This window comes from Corapipo altera, unplaced genomic scaffold (genome assembly GCF_003945725.1).
Source record: "Corapipo altera isolate COAL_440 unplaced genomic scaffold, ASM394572v1 93, whole genome shotgun sequence".
Lineage (NCBI taxonomy): Eukaryota > Metazoa > Chordata > Aves > Passeriformes > Pipridae > Corapipo > Corapipo altera.
In genome coordinates, this window is record NW_020885000.1 from 459,444 (window position 1) to 481,360 (window position 21,917).

Here is a 21,917-nt window from a genome sequence, read left to right on the forward strand (position 1 = left end):
TCCATCCCTCCCTCCATCCCTCCCTCCCTCCATCCCTACCTCCCTCCATCCCTCCATCCATCCATCCCTCCATCCACTCATCCATCCATCCCTCCATCTATCCACCCATCCCTCCATCCCTTCCTCCATCCTTTCTGTCCCAGCCCCAGGTCGCTCAGGGTGACTGTGTGCACCATTCGCTCATTTGGCTTAAATAGGAAGCAAAGCACTCCTGCATGGCCCTAGTCCTTGAATCCAGAGTCTGACAGTGCCCACACCTGCCCTGGAGGAATGTCAGCAGCTCTTGGAGAAGCAGTTTGGCAGCTCTTTGCAGAAGCCTTTTTCTTTACCTGCTCCATGCTGGGTTTCCACAGGGGGAATGTGTGAACAAGAAGGCTTGTTGCCCACGAGCAATTGCCTTCTTGTGGGACATCACTCACCACAGCATCCTGCAGGACTGAAGGTGTGCAGTTATGTTCTGCCTCTGGACACACTTGATTTAGACCTAAGTGAGGCTGACCTTATAGAAAAAACTACAAACTTATCCTGACCCCAAAAATAGCAGGCAAGGAATGAGAGAATAGCCTTTGGAGTGGGGAATAATGGAATTTCATTTCACATTAATTCTTGAATTACTCTCATATGATGTCAGAAAGGGTTTTCATATAATGTTATGGTTGAAAGAATCCTTGAGGAGAAATTGTAACTTTTTTTGTTTACTGTTCAAAGGAATGGAAGTGGTGCCTCAAAGTGTCTTTTGGTGAGAAAGTTTCACTGTAGCAAGTTATGGGATGTGTCTGATGCCAGTGGTGTGAAAAACTGCAAAGTGGTGCAGAACAAAGCTGAGGCAGGTACTCTGCAGCAAATAGGGGCTCCTGGGGGGTGAAGAATTGGGAGCAGACTGGGGATAGAGTCATCTCATTCCACTCCACTAGCCCGGGTTGCTCCAAGCCATGTCCAACCTGCCCTTGGACGCTTCCAGGGATGGGGCAGCCACAGCTTCTCTGGACAACCTGTGCCAGGGCCTCCCCACCTTCACAGGGAACAATTTTTTGCTTATATCTAACCTCAGTCTATCCTCTGGCAGTGGGAAGCTGTTCCCCCTTGTCCTGTCCCTCCAGGCCCTTGTCCCCAGTCCCTCTCCAGCTCTCCTGGAGCCCTTTTAGGCCCTGCAAGGGGCTCTCAGGTCTCCCTGGAGCCTTCTCTTCTCCAGGTGAGCCCCCTTAGCTCTTCCAGCCTGGTTCCAGAGCAGAGGGGCTCCAGCCCTTGGAGCATCTCCGTGACCTCCTCTGGACTTGTTCCAGCAGCTCCATGTCCTTCTTGTGTTGAGGAACACAGAGCTGGAGGCAACATTGGTGGATGGGTCTCACCTAAGCGGACAGAGGGGCAGCACCTCAGAGCTGTGGAGTTTGTTTGATGGCAGTGCTGTGCCTGCCTTTCTCTGGTGTGTTCCTGTGGGACAGCAGAGCTGGGATGTTCAGCTCGGGTTAAAGTAATGGTAGAGGGTGGGATTCAGCCTGTGGCACATGGATGCCTTCACCTGAGATGAAGACTCCCTGGACTCCACCAGAGAGTAACATGTGACTCCATTGATGTCACCTTCACATCACTTCTCGTGGGATGAGCTCCCCAGAGGTGCCTCTGTGCTGCATATGATGGATGAATCACACACAAAGTGCACTTGGAGGGGCTTTGTGTCACCAGAGCAGCACCTGTACTCCCTGCACTTCCCTGAGAGCTGCTTCTGAACTGACTGGGGATCAGCAGGGATCAGTCTTGGAGTCTGAAGTGCAAACAGAGGGGCTGGTTGAGGGGAACTTGCAGGTGTTCACATGGGTGCCCACAGACCAGCTGTACCTTCCTATGGGGCTGGTGTGTCCAGCAGAGCCTGGGGGCCCTGCCTGTGTCCGTGGGTGGGTGCTGGCCCTTGGCTGTCCCACGGCCCCAGAGGCTCTGGAGTCTCCCTTGGCTCTGCTCTGGAGGACCTGCCTCATGGCTGGGCTTGTTAAAGCTGCTCTAGGTACAAGTGTGACCCCAGGACACTGTGAGGGTTTGGTTCCCTGTCCCTCGGGTCCTGCTGGAATTTCCATTCAATGACATTTACAGGAGTGCACAGAAATGTTGTCTGAGTTTTGGGCGTCCGCCCAAGTGCGTTTGTTGGTTACTGTGGTGGGGTCTCACGGGACACAACCTGGGAAGCCACTGCTTGGGAGTGGGGAAATTCTCCTTTGCCAGCTGCTGAGGAGAGCTAAATACTTCAGAGTCCTAGACCATGAATGTGCTATTTCGGTGTGTTTGTGTCTTTGGACAGATCATGGATGAATTACAGCCCTTTTTGTTTTCTAGGAGACCAACGGGATAAAGTGTGTTTAGGCTAAAACCTATTTGTTCCACTTTTGGTATCTTCCTGCACATACACCCTGCTTTTTTTTATTTTTGGGCTAAAGACCTTAAAGAAAGCAAAGACCCTTTGCTCATACAACGTGCTGAGGTTAATTCTGACCCACTGGATCCCATACAAACTGCTTGCACTTAGGAGCTTGGCATGAGATGCTGCCAAAGGTGACTTCCATGGTGCCTGGTAAGAATCTAAACCTTCTGAGTGCCCCTGAGTCAGGTACACCTCATGCTAAATGTGTAGGAGATGCTTTCAGAGTCTTGTGTCATCCATTGAGGACAGGAGGCTGTTCCTGTGAGGCCACCCGGATGCACTGCTTGTTCTGTGTCATGTCCTGCTTGATGTGCCTCACTTACACTGCTACAAACAACAAACCCAACACACTGCTGTGCCTCCAGCCTGGTGCACAGGGACTTAAATCACTTGTTGTTATTGCCTGTCTGTTTGTATTTTTTCAAACATTTGTGTTCCACCAACACACTCAGAGTGAGTATTCTCGAGGGGGAATTTCCTTCCTGATAAACAATCCTGTAGTGTGATTCAGCAGGAAGGATGCGGTGGTTAAGGCACTGGACTGGGATTTGGGAGACATGGGTTGTGTTTCCAACTCTACCACAGTCAAGATGTGATGAGTGGAAGGGCAAGCAAAACAAAGAGAAGGAGCTGTTTAGCTGTGGCAAAAACATACTTTCACGTGGTCTGTCTGATTTGGGGTTAGATAGGTCTGGGGTTTTCACAGAATCATAGAATGTGCTGAGTTGGAAGGGACCCATCAGGATCATCAAGTTAACTCCTGGCCTTGTGCAGGAGTTTTGTTTGGCTACTCAAGTAAACAGCATTAGGACTCCTGTTTGTGCAGTTCAAATTTGAAAGCTCATCTTGACCTGTTCCAGGAATCCAGATGTGGGTTTAACTACACGTTGCTTTAACGTGCATGAGATCTCAGATGTCACTTTTCGGTGTTTCTTGGTTGACTTAATTCAGTTCACCATTAAATTCTCTGATCTTCAGGCAATGTGTAACTGTGGCTCCTACACCAAGTTGTACTTGCATGTAGATTCTCCACTCTCTTGTTAGATTCAAGGACAGCAGACCACACACGAGATATTCCCTTTGTCATACAGGGTGAAGTTCCTGCAATTTGACAGTAACTCTTTTTTCTTTTTAGAAGCAAGAGCTTGGAGTGCCATCTCTGAGTTTAGACCTCCAACCTCAGCATCCTGATCTGGTGCCGCCTTCGGGAGGATGAATCAGGACAGTGACTCAAGTGATCAGCCCACGGGTGAGTTTTCTGCTTCTGCAAGTGTTTGCCTGTCTTCTCCTGTTCATTCAACATGATTTGCTTTCCATTTATTTTCTTAGTGCTATTGGAAGAGAATACTGAGTCACAAATAAAGCAAAACCTGTGAATCAGTGCTAAATTGCATGCCCTGAAGGTTATTGGATCTTTGAGGCTTCCTGTCCACATCTGGATATCAGAATTCTTAGAATTCTAGTCCAGGTTGAAAAGTTTACTAGCAATTGTTTTTATAACTTCTCACCAGTTCAGAAGCACACAGGGTTTTATTACTGTGTTACACAACTCATTCAGCTTTTAGCCATAGTTTAATTCTCTCACTAATTGCTTTGGTAGTTGGTTTCCCTGTGCAGAAAGGGAACACGTGCACACACACCATTGTCATGGATGTCCCATGAAGTCTCGGTGTCGGATCCTTGCTGGAGACATTGAATGGACAGGAATTTATTACTTTTTCTGGTCCAGACCTACCATAAATTTCCTCTCCTCTTCCATCCCCATCTTTGGTTGTTGGAATTCAGCCTCATTGAGTGCTTCTGGCAGTTTCTGCCCCAGGGCAGGGCCTGGGAGAGGCGGGTGCCAGAGGCAGTGCCTGTGGCCTCCCAGGCTCTGCTCAGCCTGGGCTTTTTTGGATGTGTCAAGGGGCATTCTTAGCTCTGACATGAGGGCTATTTTTTGACAGTTTCCATTGTTCCCCACTCTTTGTTCATGGGTGAGGTCTTTTTGTCTGAGGCCTTTGTCAGAAATACAGGCTGTTAGGAGGGCTGTCTGCTCACAGGTTTGGGGAGCTTTCTTTTGTTGTCAAGAGTCCTGAGAATTTCTTCCTTCCTTTTTCAGACTTGCTTGGGCAAACTGGCCCAGACAATATGTGCCTGAGGGAATTGCTGGGATACCCCCTTGCTGGGACAGCCAGGAGAGTGTCCTTAGAACCACACCCCGTGTGCCCTGCTCTGGCTGTCACAGGCCATGTGGCTGTAGGCAGAGCAAGTTCATGAGTCTGGGATTCTGAACACCTGCCTGCACTAAAGCCCTTGCTGTTGTCTATGGGTTTGAATCTGGGAGCTCAAGAATGGAAAATTTTAGAAAAATTCCTGTGGTAGGGGGAAGTATCTATTCTGTAATACTCAACACGTATTATTACTGTGAACAGGTGATGATTACACATCAGGATGTGTGGAGATTCATGAATCATCCACAAAAGGACATTGGGGCTGGGTTTTTGGAAAAAGGCTTTCAAGGCAAGTCTCTATAACACATCCTGGGTGCTCATGAGAAATGTGCAGTCAAAATATTCATAGATGGCTCGTTGCAGCCTTGTGTTTTATAAGGGTAATGAATGTTGTGGTTTGAGTTTAGATCCACTCTCTAAAACAGGCACAGGAAAGAAGTTGTCCAGAGGGACACATTTCCAATGTGTGCATTTTATACCTTCTGTTGAAGTGCTTAGTCCTGGTTACTCTTGGAGTCAAGTCCTGGGTTAGACAGGTGTGATCCACTGGGGATTTATATCTTGGCTGAAGATAGGGATCTTCCACTTTGGGCCTCCATTTGTTCAGCTTCCAGCACCACCTAATGAGTGTTCACTTCATTCTGAGCTGCCACTGTAACTATACTTAGAGAGGAAGGATATTATAATCTTGTAAAAGATTAAAATATTGTTACTGTAATCCAGCTGGAAGGGGAGCGCTTTTCTCAGGGTAGGAGACAGCCAAGGTTTTTCCCATTCTGTCCTCCCCTTGTATACAGGAAGGAAGTGCTGGCAAAGGCCCCCCGGGCTTCCTGTCGACTTGGGAGCACGTTTCCAGACACAGCCTTCTCCACCATCCATCACTCAGCCCGGCCAAACAATCGTGGCAGCGCCAGGGGAAAAACACCCGGCTGGGATAAACAGCAGGGAGGAGCGGGAGCAGCACCCTGGGACCTGGGCACAGGCCAGCTCCTGCAGTGGCTGTGTCTGACAGCAGGGCACTGGGCTTCCCTTCCCTTTCCTTTGGAACTGAGAACTTAATGGTCAAAATTCCCCTTTAGAAGAAGCAGCTTACCAAAGGAAAGAAGGAAAAGGGCTGATGTTTAGTAAAGAGGTTGTGGAGGCAGTCTTTACAACACTGGCAGGTTGTGGAGCCTGGAGCCAAGGAGGTGGCCGGGGATGCTCCCAGGCACAGAGCACCCTGGGGTGATGTGTGAGTAACTGGGATGGAGGCAGAGCTTTCTGTCAGGTCTGCAGGGCAGGGCAGTGCTGAGGCAAAGACCATCTGTGATGCCTCAAAGAAGGAGGAACCAAGTAGGGTGGAAGCCTGACCTTTAACTGAATCATCTTTGCTGAATAGGATTCTCTCCAAGAAGATACTCAGAACTGAACTGGGATCTTTTTCTCTGTGTCACTGCTTTTGTTTAAACTGCATTACAATATTTCAGTAGTACTTTCAGATCTGTCTGCTCTGTAACCTTTTTTTAACTTGAAACAACTGTTTGGGTTTATTTTCTTTCATTATGGTTTTAGTATCCTCACAAACTTCAAGCTGGGAATTTCTCCCTACAACTGCCTTAAGGAGGTTATAGTGAGGTGGTGGTTGGTCTCTTTGGTCGTGTCCCAAGATACAGAATGAGAAGAAATGGCCTTAAGCTGTGCCAGGACAGATTCAGATTAGATACTAGAAAATATTTTTTCATTGAAAGAGTGTTCAGGTATTGGACTGAGTTGCCCAGGGAGGTGGTGGAGTCACCATCTCTGGAAGTGTTCAAGAGGAGCCTGGATGTGGCACTTGGGGACATGGTTCAGTGTTGAACGTGGTGGTGGTGCTGGCTGACAGTTGGACTTGATCTTAAAGGAATTTTTCAACCTTCTGTGATTCTGTGACTCAATATTTGAGGCATAGTTCTCCTTCCACACCTATCCAGAATGCTCTGTGGGTAAGCTGAGCACCTGGATTGGTCAGTCCAGGTGTGAGCATCCTCACAGATAGAGCCTGCTAACATTACTGTGTTCTCACTATTTTTGAACCATTGATTGTTCCCTGGCCTGAGATGCTCCAAAGCTCCCCCCTAGTAGGTTGTCCAGTAGCAAGAGGACTGGCTTGTACATGGGAATGGAAAGAGAGAGATGGAGAGACTGAACCACCAAAGCCCTTGTGCCTGCCCTACTTGTTTCACACTGATGCTGCCCTGCCTGAACTGAGCTCTGTGTTTGAGCCCAGCCTCAGGCTCAGCCAAGCACATCAGCTGGTGAATGTGTGGAGATAAAACACCTCCAAGACTTCTCCATTTGGGTCATTGGGGGGTATAATTCCAGTTAAGAGTCCAGCCTAATGGTAAATTTGGAATTTCCCCTGAAACTTCAGCAGTTGCTCATAGTGTAAGAAAAATTTTGTGGGGTTGCTTTTTTCCTGAATTAACTAATGCTACAGGATTCCATGAACCTTTCCATCAACTTTTCTTCCTGAAAAAACCTCTGTCAGTAATTCCTGCAGCATGACCACCTTAGCAGTGTGTCCAGTGTGCTCAGGGTCAAAACAGTATTTAGTTAAGGCTTTGTTTTGGCAAAACTGGGATGAAACTTGAATACGAGTGTAACCTCTTGAATTAAGGAAAGAGTGTGTTGTTTATTGAGAAGGTTTTTAGGCTGGAGTTGCAGAAATAACTGGTAAAGACTTCCCAGAAGCAAATTATATGCTCCTGAAATCTGCCCATTCTGCCCCTGCATGCACACTGACCATGGGATGGGGTACTTGTGACATATCTTTTTACGCAGTTTATGCTTTCTATACTTTTTTGCTGTCTCTTAACAGTCTTGATAAGCAAAAAAAATCCCCAGCTCTGTGCTGGCTACCTGCAGGAGCACCTTCTCTGCCCAGCCATATGTGCCTTTCTGGGGTTCTTTCCTTCATTCTCCTGTTTCACATTTTTATTGTCCTTTGTCTGGGCTTACAACAGGCGTGGGGTGGGCAGTAAGCTCCTTAAATGCCTTTACAGTACTCTGTGGGACAGAAATTATTTCTTATTTAAGATCTTTACAGAATGCAGGATTATGAAGCCCTCATTTAAAAACTGAAAGCATTTCTACAGTGCTAACAATTATTTTTAAGTCTACCATAAATGCAAATGAACAACAACAATTGAAAAGAAGTTACTGGGAATGGGATGGATAATAAATAGCAGTACCGGCTGCGTGGTTATGAAAACATTACCCCACAAACTCACCCATCTGGCCTAGAGCTGGGGAATGGCAGGTTTCCCTACTGCTCAGCACTGAGTGTAGGTGCTGGAAGTTGAAGCTGTCAACTTTAAAATTAAAAAGGCAAAACACAGCAACCTGGTTTCAGGTCCTGCTGCAGCCCTGCAGTCCCCAGCCTGTTCGGGGCATTTGACTCTCTCATTTCCCTCTTTGGGACAGTATTAATCTTCCCCTTTGTGAAGCTGTTTGACTGTACCTGGGAAAGTGCTCATGTTAACAGCATGCAAAATTTCTTAATTTCCTTCTAGAAAATAACTGGTTGTGTCTTTGCTTGTTCTGGCCATCCTGATGAGAAGAGTAGAGGAGACTGAGGGCAGAGCTCATGGCAGTTCCAGCTTCCTGGAGAGAGGCAGAGGAGGGGCAGGGACTGAGCTCTGCTCTGGGGGGACCAGGGACAGCACCCAGGGAATGGCTGGAGCTGTGCCAGGGCAGGGTCAGGTTGGATCTCAGCAAAAGGTTCTTCCCCCAGAGGCTGGTTGGGCACTGACCAGGCTCCCCAGGGCATTGGGCACAGCCCCAAGGCTGCCAGAGCTCCAGGAGAGTTTGGATGATCCTCTGGGGCACAGGGTGTGACCCTTGGGGATGGGCCTGTGCAGGGCTGAGGGTTGGACTCGATGGTCCTTGTGAGTCCCTTCCACCTCAGCACATTCTGGGATTCTGTGAGACATCCCTTGAATGGGCAGTAGGTGTGATTCTGCTTCGTTCCTCCAGGCACTGCTCTCTTAGTTATTTTATTAATCTAATTATACACTGTGACAGCAATGGGTTAAAAAAAGAGACAAGACTGATTTGTTGACAGTGTCCCTTTCACTGTCAAGAGTACCAACCGGGAATGAACCCGGAGCAATGTGAGGAACGCGCAACATGATGGGATCTGCCAAGAGCACCGAGTGCCGGGAGAGGCTGCGAGTGCCGGGGTGTTCAGGGCTGGGAGGACTGGGAATTCTCAAAGAAGGGAGAGCAGGCAGGGACTGCCAGCCTGTTCTGACATGTGCTAGTGGCTGTCATGGTTCATGGCGCAAGGGAAGAGAAGTCCTTGGGGCTGCCAAAGGCTTTGAAAAGACAAAGGCATAGGCTTGTGATAATAAGTGCTGTTTGCTGCGTGTCTGGGGAGAATGATGTTTACATTGAATATGTGGTCATACAACAGAAACTGATGGATAATGAAGGAGTTTTCCAAGCATTGCCTGCTGGTCTCAACATTCATCTTTGCAAAAAGAAATGGAGTATAATAGTTGTTTCCTCCCTCTCTGGTTCTTTCACATAAATCTAGTGAAGACAAGGGTCAAGTTAAATCCAACAGGCCCAAACACCTTCCCAAATTCTAGCAAGGTCCAGGTAACAAATACTGGTGGAAGAATATCCTGTGAAATCAAACAAACACTAGTTGTGAGAGAGACAGGAGGTGACTGTGTCCTACACTCCAGGGCTATGGTCCTGCCTCTCGGTGCCTGTTCCCATGCAGTGCCCTGGGAGGTTACAGGATTCCCTGCATCCTTCTTTCCTACTCCACAGCCCTGGCTCCCTGGGCAGATGTCTCCTGAGGGGTGTTGTGTGTTGTGGGGGAGCAGGGGGGCTGCCTGCAGCACACAGCCACAGCTCTTCCCCCGAGGTGTCTGTCCCTACAGAGGGTTTTGTCTGTGAAGGGAGGGATGGCTCTGCCCCTGCAGGGATTCGTTTGTGCTGTAGTGGGAACTGGGAGGCAGTGGAAACGTCCTGCTCGGAGGCTGGAGCAGGGTCTGCTGTGTGTGATTGTGCGTTCTTTTAAATTAAACTATTTTGCAAGCACTTCCTTCCTGCATTTCTCAGAAGGAGGGAGGGGGGTGTGCAAAGAATGTTGAACTGCCTTTGACGGAGGAGGAAAACTGAAGAAAACAAGAGATGCAATCCTAACTACTGACCTTTTACTTGAGCTTGGTGATGTTTTTCAGCAGCAGAGCCTCTGGGGAGTAACAGCATCCTCCTTGCTATTGTGCTGCCTGCCCAAAAAGGGGGCTAAAGTTCAGCTTTTATGATGTTCTCACTCTGGGCTTGTGGGAAAAAGGCCACATTCCCTTTCTTAGGTCATACGAGTGCAAGAGATGACAGAGTCCTACAGTCTAACCCCAGGGCAGGAGGCCAGTTCAAAATGGGACTGGGATAGACAACTTGGTAAATATGCCTCCCGCTTTTTTTCCTTATGGAGAGTCACAGCAGGTGGGAGGGTAATTTACATTGTTAAATTAAAAGGCACTGATTTATTTTATGTTGGTGTGTTATTGTTTCATAAGAGCACATGGGTTGCCATTACTTGTGATGGACTTATTGTTAAATCCTCCTTTTCCACTTTGGTCAGGAGTTACTGGAAGTGAATGTTATCCATGAAGACAAAAAGGCAAATAAGCATAAAACAAAAGCCCAACCTCCTCCCCAGCAAACTGCAGGTTTTTAGGGAACCTTCTGCAGTTTTGAGGATTGGAATTATTGCAGTGGATGTTCTCAAATGGAGCTCCTTGGCCCTCAGACTGTCTATTCCCTGTACCTGGGGGCTACAGAGACACCAGTCCCTTTGCTCATGGGTTCAGTTCAGGCTCCATGTCTCAGAGGTGCCACCTGGTCTCGCTGTCACCCCTTCCCTCAGCAGCATCTGGTGTTTCTCTCCACTGAGATTTCCTTCAGTTGTTGAGGTGTCATTCAGCAGATACTGAGCTGGTGTTCTACATGGCACGATCCTGGCTATGCTGCGCTTCGTGAAGTGTTGAGCTGGGTCTGGGGGCAGAGGAGGCAGTTCTGTCTGGAAAGGCTGCACATCTTAGGGATAAATTCTGTTTTAAAGTTACAGATACTGTTTTAAAGTTACTATAAGACATGCTGTTTAAATAAATCTGGATGATGCTGACATCTGTCTGTGCACTGACATTCTTCAGCAGTGGTGGTGACTCCTACTCCAGGAGCTCAGGGTGCTGATTAGCCCATGGCCACACTGTCCTGTGGCTTATGTGTGAGTTTTATCTTAAGTTTGAGCCTTGTCTTCTGCATGGTAGATCCCATAAAACCTAACACTGTACCTGCCCTGCAGGTCATTAAAGGCTAGGTATCCCTATCTCTTACACTGTCAGTAATGTGGATCTCTGTATGTTATAAGGAAAGATGTGTGTTTTGGCAGAATGGAGCAAATGGAAGTGTTGACTGTGAGGGAGGGTCTTGCTCCTGCCCTTCTCTCTCATGTGCTTGTACCCAGTCCTGGTACCTTGGGCCCTTCACTAAGTTGCTTCAATTCATTGGCCCAGCAAGAACAGATCCATGTTTTGGCCAAGTAGGTTTTCTGCTGAGGTGAAGCAGAGGGACAGCACTGATGTCTGCTCTGTGTGAGCAGGGACAGGACCCAGGGAATGGCTGGAGCTGTGTCAGGGCAGGGTCAGGTTGGATCTCAGCAAAAGGTTCTTCCCCCAGAGGGTGGTTGGGCACTGACCAGGCTCCCCAGGGCAGTGGGCACAGCCCCAAGGCTGCCAGAGCTCCAGGAGGGTTTGGACAATGCTCTGAGGGACAGGGTGGGATTGTTGAGGTGTCTGTGCAGGGCCAGGACTTGGACTGGATGATCCTCGTGGGTCCCTTCCAACTCAGGAGATTCTGTGATTGTATTGAGAACAAGTCACTTTGCTTTTGGACAATGTATGTCCTAAGTAAAATGTCTTGGCACCAACGAAGTAGTGAAATAAAGCCAGGTATTAATTCAAAGTGCTTGAGAAAATGTACACACACCAAATCACAGCTTTGGGTGGCTGTTTCAGGGGAGCAGACCTGTTGATGTTGCCCCCTCGGTGATGGTTTCACCTCCCTGGGTACCCCACACCTGTGACACGGGGGGGTTGTGACTGTGGCGAGGTGAGACCCAGCTCACCCACCCTGTGATTTTTTGGTTTGGCCTTTTCACAATGAGCTTTGCCTTTGCAGCTTCTTCCAGGGACTGACCTTCACATTTGGTAAATACAAATACCCAGTTACCTGAGGTGTGCAGGAAGATGTTTGGGTTGTGGAGGAGAGAAATGAGGTACCTGGAGTCTGTCAGCTATCTGGTATTTCTGGTTATCACAGTGAGTGCTGGAGAACAAATTATGCTGGGAAAACAGGCCTGCAGCTGAGGGAAGGTTTGCCAGGAGGTTTGCCACACACAAGGGATTTGGACCCATGATGTGAAGCCACAGAACAATGGCATTCAGCTAAACCCAGGAGTGTGTCTGGTCAACGCAGGCTCACAACTTTTGAAAGTTGCTTAACACTTACCTTTCTTCTGGCTTCCAAGTATTGATTTTTGTATCCACAAGGCAATGCCCATGGCAGCCTGTCTGGTGCAGGTGCTGGAGGTTCAGTCTGCCCCTCTGCCCCTTTCACCCTCAGCTCAGCTCTGGTGGCTGTGGCAGAGCCCCTGTCCCTGCTACCCTCCAGGGAGGTGCCTGTTTCACAGAGCTGTAGGCTTTGGCTCTGCACATCACTCATTTAACCTCATTTAATTCTGCCTAATCTGAGGACATATCTCTTTTCATTTTCTGCTGGATGCACTTTGCACAGAGCCACACAGACTTTGGGAGGGAGAAGTATTTGTCTAAATTGTTTGTTTTTTCTTGGGGAAAAAGAAATTAAGATTTATTATCAGTTTTCCCTCCCCAGGGCTTTACCTCAGCAATATCTTCTGCAGAGCCATGTTTCAGTTGCAGAAGTATGCAGGGAGCTATCAGCAATGCAGCATGACAAAAGTTCACACAGTTCAGAGCTCTCATGATTACAGAGGAGCTTTTCTTGGGATTTTTAAAATGTCCTAGACACAATTAAAGGAATTTCTCAACAAGGAGAGTGCAAGCTGGGGACTCTCTGGCAGATGTAATCACTCAAGGAAAACTTTGTTTGGCTTGGCTGGGTCCTGCCTTCGTTCCATGCTCTTTCATCCCGCCACCAGGCTTTGTCTCTCAGTCTTTGCAGTGTCTATCTGTCTTTTCCTCTTTCCATCTGCCTTGCATTCTGCTACAGGCTGAATGGGACAGCCTTAACCTGGCTACTTCCAAGACAAACAGGGAGTCAGATGGAAAGAGGGGGGCCCTTGGCTGTCAGGAGGCTTCGCGGTCACTCACTTCCTAGAATTAAAGGCTGGGAGTTGATCTGTAAGCCAGCCAAGCCAGAGACAATGATTGGGTTCCCATTTTGTTCCTTTGATACTGCCTTAAATATGTGCACCAACTGGGAAAACAAAATTTACATGAAGTAAGTAGGAATGCACTTTCTCCTGCAGATTTGCTCTACCCTCTGTCTGCCAGGATGGATAACACAGGTAGCAAAGCTCACCTGTTGTTTCCCAGAGGGCTTTGGGAATCAGACCTGTTCTTAGAGAACTGATTCCTAATTGTGATGGGATGTTTTTGGTAGCCCTGAGAAGAAGGGACTGGTGCAGCTGGAACCCCAGGTGGTGAGAGGAGGCTGTAGTGACTCAGGCACAGCTCATGGGGAGAGTCCCTGTGTCCCCTGACACCCCAGAGGGCTTGTGCCTTCAGCTGGGCACTGGCTTTCCAGAGGTGCTGATACCAGGCTGGAATGAATGAGAAGTGTTTGTTCAAACAGATGGATCCATAGTGATGGGAAAATGAGGGAGATCAGAATTGTTTCCTCAGGTTCTTGCTTCCTCAGGGATTCTACTGGGAGACTTTGGGTGAACTACTCCACTTCCCTGTGTGGAAGAAGTGCATCATCTTCCTGCCCTGTAATGGAGAGCCTAAGGTGCCGCTTTGAAAGGTCTTGGTGGCATTGTTGACTTGCAAGAAAATGTTGGAGTGGTCCCAGTGAGGACTGTAAAGAGATTGCATTTGAGGGATCAGGACATCCTTGGCTGAGTGTAAGTCCCATAGGGAGATTTCAAAGATCTCCTTTTCAAATGTCTTTGAAATAAAGAAAGTGGCAGTGGAGGTGAGGAACCACTTGGGAGGGGCTTTAGGTAACTGCAGCTCACTCGCTCATGGAGAGGGTCAGGTTGTGTATGTGGCTTTGTGTTCAATGGGGTGATGTTTTTGTGTTGCCAGTGGAGCAAGTACAGCCTTCCTAATGGGTTGCTTCAGTGCTCCCAGAGGTCCAAAGCCAACTCCTTCCCTGCTGAACCAGCTACAAGCTAGAATGGCTCATCAAACAACCTCAAGTTGTACCAGGGGAGGATTAAATTGAATATTAGGGAATATTTTTCACAGAAAGGGTTGTGAAGCACTGGAACAGGCAACCCTGCCCAGGGCAGTAGTGGAGTTACCATCCCTGGAAGCATTCAAAAAACGTTTGGATTTGGCCCTTGGGGACATGGTTTAGTGATGAATGTGGCTGATGGTGGACTTGATGATCTTAAAGGTCTTTTCCAACCTTAACGATGCCAAGATTCCCTGATTCTATGCAGTCTGTGCAGCTCCTGGCTGGCAGATACTCCAGGTAGCATGAAGAATTGCTGAAGGTAGGCACTGCAGTCTGCACATCTCTCAGTGTGTGTTGCCCTCTCAGACTGGGGCTGTGTGACAGTGCACAGGCACTTTGATCCTTAATCCCATGCAGTGCTTGGTGCTCTCCTTGGAGAGGTGTTCCCATACACTTCCTCCTGCTCTGTTCCTTGCTGCTCACTTGTTTAAACGATTACTGACTCCACATATTAATTATCCTTCGCTTCAATATCTGATTGTGCTCATTTTTAAGACTTTTTGCATTCTTTATTACACCATTATTATGCTAACCATGTGCCCACATGGTTCTGTGATGGCTGAGGTCCTCCAAACCCCAGCATTGTTCCCAGCAGGTCTGTGGTGGCAGGTCCTGTGTCTGGCACAATTTGCCCTGTGAATGATGGGTGCACTGTAGTGAGTGGTCTGGGTCTTCTGTAGGATATGATGACATGCAAAAGGCCTTAATGAATATTTTATTTTAAATTATATGTGCATTTTCAATAGGCCAAGTTATGAGCAGATAAGTATGTGAAAGATGGCTCAGCTTCCTTGTTTCACAGTTGACAGCTAATTTTTGGATAATAATCAATATTTATCAATATTGATTTTCCTGTGAGGCTGAAGACCAAGAAGACTTTAAGTCCAGTCCTTCGTAGTTCCCAAACAGGAATGAGCCCATGGGAAGCCAGGCTGACACATGCTGTCCTTCTCCTTCATATTCTGTTTAGTTCCATCTAAACCTGCTCTGAGTGGTTTATGTGGAATCACAGAACTCTTTAAGTTGGAAAAGCCGTCAAAGATCATTGAGTCCAACATTTCCCCATCACTGCCAAGGCCACCACTAACCCATGTCCCCATGTGCCACATGGCTTTTCAGTCCCTCCAGGGATGGTGACTCCACTGTTTCCCTGGGCAGCCTGTGCCAGTGCCTGACCATTCTTTCAGTGAAGAAATTTTTCCTAATATCCAACTTAAATCTCCCTTGGTGCAACATATATATTCCAAATATCCCCTGAAACACAGAGGGATGTCCCACTTACAGCCTCTCACTTTTCCATTCCAGCTTTGTTGCTGAACACCCCACTCTTCCTGCCACCACAGCAAGGCAGCCTCTGGAATTAACTTGCTGAGCTGTACTTTTTTAGGTTTTTCTAATGTACCTGTGTCTAAGTAAACCTTGTCCTTTCTCTCTGCTTGTGGGAGTACTTCTCTTCTCCTAAATGAACAGGATACATTAAAGCCACTGTGACCCCACGTCACATACAATGTGTCCAACCAGCTCCTGGATTAAGTACCATGGCTTTGTCCTGCAGCTGGATGTTTCTGGGTGGGTGCACACGGGTGACAGGAGCAGGGGTGTGAAGGTGCCTTCCCCTGCTCCAGAACCACCCCTGGACAATGCTGTCATGCTTTTTGGACAGGGCCTGGTTTTCAGCTTTGAACCCCAGTGTGCTGCTGGGCTGTACCAGCTCGTGGTGATTAGTGGGCAGGTAATTAATGACCAGCAGTGACTGCAGCCCCGCACTGTGCTCTGTGATTTGGGCACAGTGCAGGTTCTGTCACTGATGGAGTTGGGATGAGGAGTGGGCAGGTTCCCCCTCAGGCACTGGTGGACATTTAAAATGCTGCAAAGTGCCTGCAGGGGTTACTCAGGTTGGGTGAGAGGCCTGAGAATTGCCTGTGAGCTGGTGCTTGTGGTCACAGGCCATGTTATGATGCAGCCTGGCCTCCCTGTGCAGCCCCAGGACCGTCACAGCCCCCGTTCTCTGGGAGTGGCAGATACTGCCCAGGGAGCTGTTCCTGCGTTTTTGTTCAGTACCACACATTAAAAAGACTTTCCATTGGTATTCACGGCTCATATAACAGCTCCTCAGGGTTTCCTGTGGGTTCCAAGGGAAAGGATCTTTCCATGCATAATTTAATCACATTCAGCACAGCAGCAGTGGGATTTTTTTTACCCAGAAAATCTATAACATCTCACTAGTGACCTCCTATACTCTCAGAACTTGCAGTGCGCTTGCTTATCTCACCCTCTCAGATAAACACCTCTCAGCATCCTGTTTTTCTTGAGCCATACGAACAGGAAGAGAGCGATTGTTTGAGATGTGCGTCAGCCAGAGCGGGAACCAGGCAGCCCCTTACCCTCCCCATCGCCATGGAAACCACCAAATCGCTCCAAACACACTGGTGCTGAGCTGACAGGTATCCTGGCCTTTCCACCTAACCTCCCCACAGCTATAACTTAAATGTACAGGACCTCTCAAAAATAGGGGGGTTTATTTTATGTAAGAGAGTGCAGCTATAAATTTTGGAAGTGAACAGCCACCGCTACTTTTATGTTAAGCAGCAGTGAGATCTTTTGTTTGGCTGTGTTTTTAGTGCTAGAAACTGGAAAAGCTCCAAGGCAGCTCTGTGGTCAGTGGGAGCACCCTGTGAGGTACAGGGCAAGGTTTTACCTGAGCCCATGTGTGATGCCTGTGCCATGTGCTGGAGGGAATGGTTTGGGCCAGCCGGCTCAGGGAAAAGCATTTGGCTGTTTTGCAACCACTTAAGAGAGACCTGGAGAGGGAGCAGATTCAGGATTTGAGGCACATTTGGGAGCAGTTCCTGGCACCTCAGGATGGGATTTCCAAAGGCAGCAGCAGAGATATGGGTGAGGAACATGTTATTTGAAGATTCTTGCTTTCTCTGATAATGTTGAGTATCAGTGCTGGTCTAGTGGAAGGTGTCCCTGCCCATGGCAGGGGAGTTGGAACGAGATGATCTTTAAAGGCCCTTCCAACAAACCAGTCTGTGATTCTATTGGAGGCAGAGTTTTAACCTCCACTCTGAGATGTCATTAGCTATTGGAAGAAGAAGGAATTCTTTTAACATAGGAATTTTACCATTATTTTGTTCAACATAAGCAAAGTAGCAACTTCCCTCTGCCTGTGGAGAGATGGACTCAGCCTGGACTGATGGATCTTCTCCACTTTGTTTACTTGAGTAAACATGTCACCGTGTCCCCAGGTGTCACATCTGCACATTTTTTGAACACTTCTAACGATGGGAACTTTGCCACTGCCCTGGGCAGGGTGAAGCTGCAGCACTTTTGGCTCTGTACAGGGCCTGGCCCCTGGTCTGCACTGATGGGGGTCAGCACCATGACACATCACACAGCCTCAGGAAGGATCTGTGGATGTAGAAGTGAGGAACTGGCATAAGAAAAGGTGCAAATGTCATTTAAACAAGAATCAGACTATTGTTACTGATCTAAAAAGAAAGTTGGATAGCTGCAAAACATGTACTACAGCTTTTTAGAATTACCAGTTGAGTTTTTTTCATGTGAAACTACTAAGGAGAGACAGCTAAAGGTTGTTAGATTGAGAACTTGGTTATTTCCAGAGGTGTCTGGAGGGGAAAAAACAGGTCTCCTTTTAGCTTTATGGTAGTACTCTGCATCTGACGCTTCTTTCCCATACTGCACTTCAGTCCACTGGGGCTGCTACTGTTCCTGGCAGTTTCAGTCTCTTATGTAAATAAGAAGTTCCCCCTTTTATCCTGGACAATATTGGCTTTCTTCCCCTTTGCAGGGTTGGTAAACTTGAAAGAAGAAATGGTTAGTTGTCTGGAGTGATGTTTTAGATGTTGTTTTTAAACTCCTGAATTTTAGTTTCTGTGGATGTACCATTAGCTCAGTGTAGGACATACATAGACTTGCACCCTGACTGTGCCAGATCCTCCTGTTCCTGGGCTGAGGAGGTTGGTAAGACAGTGGGATGTGAGGAATGATTCATTCCACGGCACTGATTATTGTCCTCCTTCTGGGAACATGGTGACTTGCTCCTCACCCTTCCCTCAACACTGAGATAGTTTATGGGAACAGAAACCAATTCTCTTCATCACTGAAAAAATGCGTGGAGCTGGTGGCTAAAGGAGGTAAAAATAGCTTGGCTGATTTTTTGGAGGAAGAGGAATACTGTGTGATGAAACTGTGGGTTTTACTTAAACAGTTTTGAACACAAGAATCCAAGCCCTGGGTTGGGTAGGACGGAGATCACAGAGCTCAGGGCCTTCAGCTGGATGGAGGGAGAGGGTGTGAAACTGGAAGGGAATGAGGGACTGCAGTGCTGTCCTCCCCTCCAGTGTGTGCCCAGGCTACCAGCAGCCCTGTGCCAGAGATCTTGGTGCTCAAGAGCCCTTGACACTGAGGTTAGAGCCCATGACAGATGAGGAAACCATTTGACAGTGTTGCCAACTACTTGCAAAAGATTTACAATGCTTACATTTTTAGGCTTTTATGAAGTCAGATTTCATTAACTGCCTAGAAAGCAATTTCTTGGTGTTATTTTTAAATTGCCACTTATGTAAAAATAGCTGCACTTGTCCTTCTTGTCTGCCCAGGGCACATTGAAAGTGTCCCCAGATGACCTCTGTTTGTCTGAGGTGATGACACACATGGTGTTCAGAGTGACAGTGTTAGATGGCCTCCTTCACTGTTGTGCAGTGACCCCCAGACTGCGTCATCTCAGGCACTGTGAGGATGTCCCAGAGCTGGAGAGCTCTTTGGTGGGATTTCATTTTTATCTCTTCAATTGGCACCAGCTCTGAAGGGCATCCCCTACTCCTGTGCCATGTGTGGTGCCCAGGTGCTGTGAGGGAGGTGATTTTACTCCCCTGCTCTGCTCAGGAGATATCCCATCTGCAGAGCTGCCTCCAGGAAGGATGTGGAGCTGCTCTGGAGTCCAGAGGAGGCCATGGAGATGCTCCAAGGGCTGGAGCCCCTCTGCTCTGGAGCCAGGCTGGGAGAGCTGAGGGTGCTCACCTGGAGAAGAGAAGGCTCCAGGGAGACCTGAGAGCTCCTTCCAGTGCCTAATGGGGCTCCAGGAGAGCTGGAGAGGGACTGGGGACAAGGGATGGAGGGTCAGGACAAGGGGGAATGGCTTCCCACTGCCAGAGGGCAGGGTTAGATGGGATATTGGGAAGGAATTGTTGGCTGTGAGAGTGGTGGGGCCCTGGCACAGGTTGCCCAGAGAAGCTGTGGCTGCTCCATCCCTGGAAGTGTCCAAGGACAGGTTGGACAGGGTTGGAGCAACCTGGGCTGGTGGAAGGTGTCCCTGCCCGTGGCAGGAGGGTGAAATGAGATGATCTTTAAGCTCCCCTCCAAGCCAAACCAGTCTGGGATTCTGTGGTGTTGTGGGTATGTACTGGGTGGGAGAAGATTGTGAGTGTCCTCAGGGCTGATGTGAGGTGGGGGAGGAAGGTCCTTGTTTGGAGCACTGGGATGGGGTTGTTCTGTGCCTTTCCTGCCCCAGAGAGCCTGGGGAGCAGCTCTCCTGTCTCTTCATTGACAAAAAGCACTAAGAAAATCAGAGGGTAATGTTACTGGCTGTGGTGCTCAGCCAAGTGAGCCTTCTCTTTTAATGAGAGTGCATTCTGTTTGATCTGTGCTTTTTGGGGGGGAAATGATGAATTTTAGCCATTATGAAAACAAAAGCCATGGTTATTTGTAAGGATTGTTTTATAAAAAGCATATGTGTGCTGTATTATTCTTGTGCTTGAAGTGTGGGGATTGTTTTCAGTTGGGAGGCTGCAGTAGAAGAATGTGAACTTCTGACTCACTGAGAAATCGAGCATGCGTGAGCCAAATGCTGAGGGTTCCTATTATGTTTTCATAACTCAGATTTCTCAGAATGGAAGGGATCTCTCGTGCCCTTAGTTACAGAATGACTTTTGCTGCCATTGAGAAAGGCTGGATCTTTTTCTAGAAAAACTTGTCTTGCTTTCAATGCACTGTTGCTCTGCCCACTGTCCTTCATTTCCCTTTCTCCTCTCCAGCAGTTTCTCAGTGTTCTACCTGTGCAGCTCATTCTCCACCATATTTCTGTTTGAGCTCCTAATTCTGACTTTTCAGTAACAATGTGGTCAGCAGCATAGACCAAGGTAGGGCTTAACAGAGTGATCCCAGGAAAGCATAGGCTCACTAATGGCACCTGAGGAATTCTGGCTGTTCTCTGGAAGAACCAAATGAGAAACACGAAATAAGCATTGCTTGCAGGGCCGACTGCAGCCCTAACCATTCTGAGATTCTATGCTTTGTGATAAGCTTTTGCAAGGATATTAGAGAAAGTACAATTGGTAGGACTAATTCTATGATATATAATTGCTTCCTTAATAGAGTACATCCAAACCAGAGACTCAGCTGAGGAATTGCTGGACTGTAACTTGCTGTCCTACATGGAAGGTGCATCATTGAATTAGAAGTTTCTGTTAAATCCGGTCTCTCTGAAAGATGGTAAAAAACCCTCAGAACATAAGCTTCTAGATATTGATCTCCCCCTAAAGTCAAGCAAAATATTTCCTGCTCAGTGAAACAACTGTCTCAGTTGGATTGGAATGAAGCTTTGCCTCTGCTTTCAATCCAGGCACAGAACCTGGGCTAGGGGGAATCACTTCAGGCTGACCTGACTTTTCCATCTGGACTATGAACAAAACAAAAACTAGTTCTCCAGTTCCCAGTGGTGTCTGGACCAGCTCATGGCAGTGCATTAGGTGATGTGAGCCCATTTATTTCAGTACCAATTGCAACTGTGGGGAATTTCGTCTGTTGTAGAGAGGCTGCAGGGGTGTCCAGGTCTCTCTTGGCAAGCAGGAGTCAATGACTGTCATGTAAAGAGCATCTCAGGGCTGGGAGAAACTTATCAGAGCAAGCTGATAAATGCAGAAATAAGGAACCCTTCATCTTAAAGGAGGTTTCTGGTGGCTGAGAACTAGCTGATGTTCATAGTCAGGTGATAACAAGTGATGAACTTAATGCATTAGGGGATATTTTTCCCCTCCTGTCTGATGCAGATCCTCCCACTGGCTGCATTAGTGCAGAAGGGGAATCCAAATGGGTGAATGAAGAGCTGGAGGAACAAGTAATAAATGCCTTTTCTTTGGTGAACCTAAACTCACAGACCTCCCAAAAGGCTCTATCTTTAATGTTAAAATTACAGGGGAGGTGTGTGGTGTGAGCACTTTAAGAGTGTGGTAGCTGGTGTGGTTCCTTCCCTTCCGAGATGTGAAGGGCTCGGTGTGGTGGAGTTCAAAGCTCTGCCGATGAGAAAGCGGCGGCTGAAACTGGAAATGGAGCCAAGGCTGGAGTGAGCCAGACATACATAAAGAAGGACTCTCCCTGCCTTCTTGCTTCATTTCGTTGCTGTGTGATTTAAGCTAAACCCACAGTTAGATGTTCTAAAGCATATTTGCCTTTTGTCCGAGGCAGTGAAGGAATGAGATGGAAGTTGATCGGATGATGAGGGAGTTTTGGAGCTCTGGAAATGCTGCTAAAGCAGAGCACTGCATTGTTTCTGAAATGAAACAGTTTTGTGACATCCAATCCTCCTGTAAATTTGGCACTGGAGGATTCAGTGGTGGGTGTAATTAGCACTGAAATGTATCAGGCTCTCCTGGAAGATCCTCTGCCCCTGCAGACACTGCTACCTGAGCCATTGTCCTGCAGGGAATACCTCTGGGAGCTTTTATCCTTAGTGGGAGACTCATCACTGCAGTCAGTGGAGATTGGGATAAATCACCAAGTGATTACTCCTT

At 47.8% G+C, this 21,917-nt stretch overlaps 1 protein-coding gene across 6 annotated transcripts in view; it reads left to right on the forward strand.

Moving 5' to 3' along the window:
* The window catches only part of EXD3 (exonuclease 3'-5' domain containing 3), a 298,691-nt gene that overhangs the window by 62,059 nt on the left and 214,715 nt on the right, over window positions 1-21,917 (forward strand). For all 6 annotated transcript variants that reach the window (XM_027666970.1, XM_027666972.1, XM_027666967.1 and 3 more), the window contains one exon: window positions 3,546-3,659. Coding sequence is in view for 4 of the 6 variants with exons in the window: in XM_027666967.1 (XP_027522768.1) it covers window positions 3,623-3,659 (37 nt within the window). In the remaining 2 variants the exon portion in view is untranslated. The remainder of the gene's footprint in view (window positions 1-3,545; window positions 3,660-21,917) is intronic.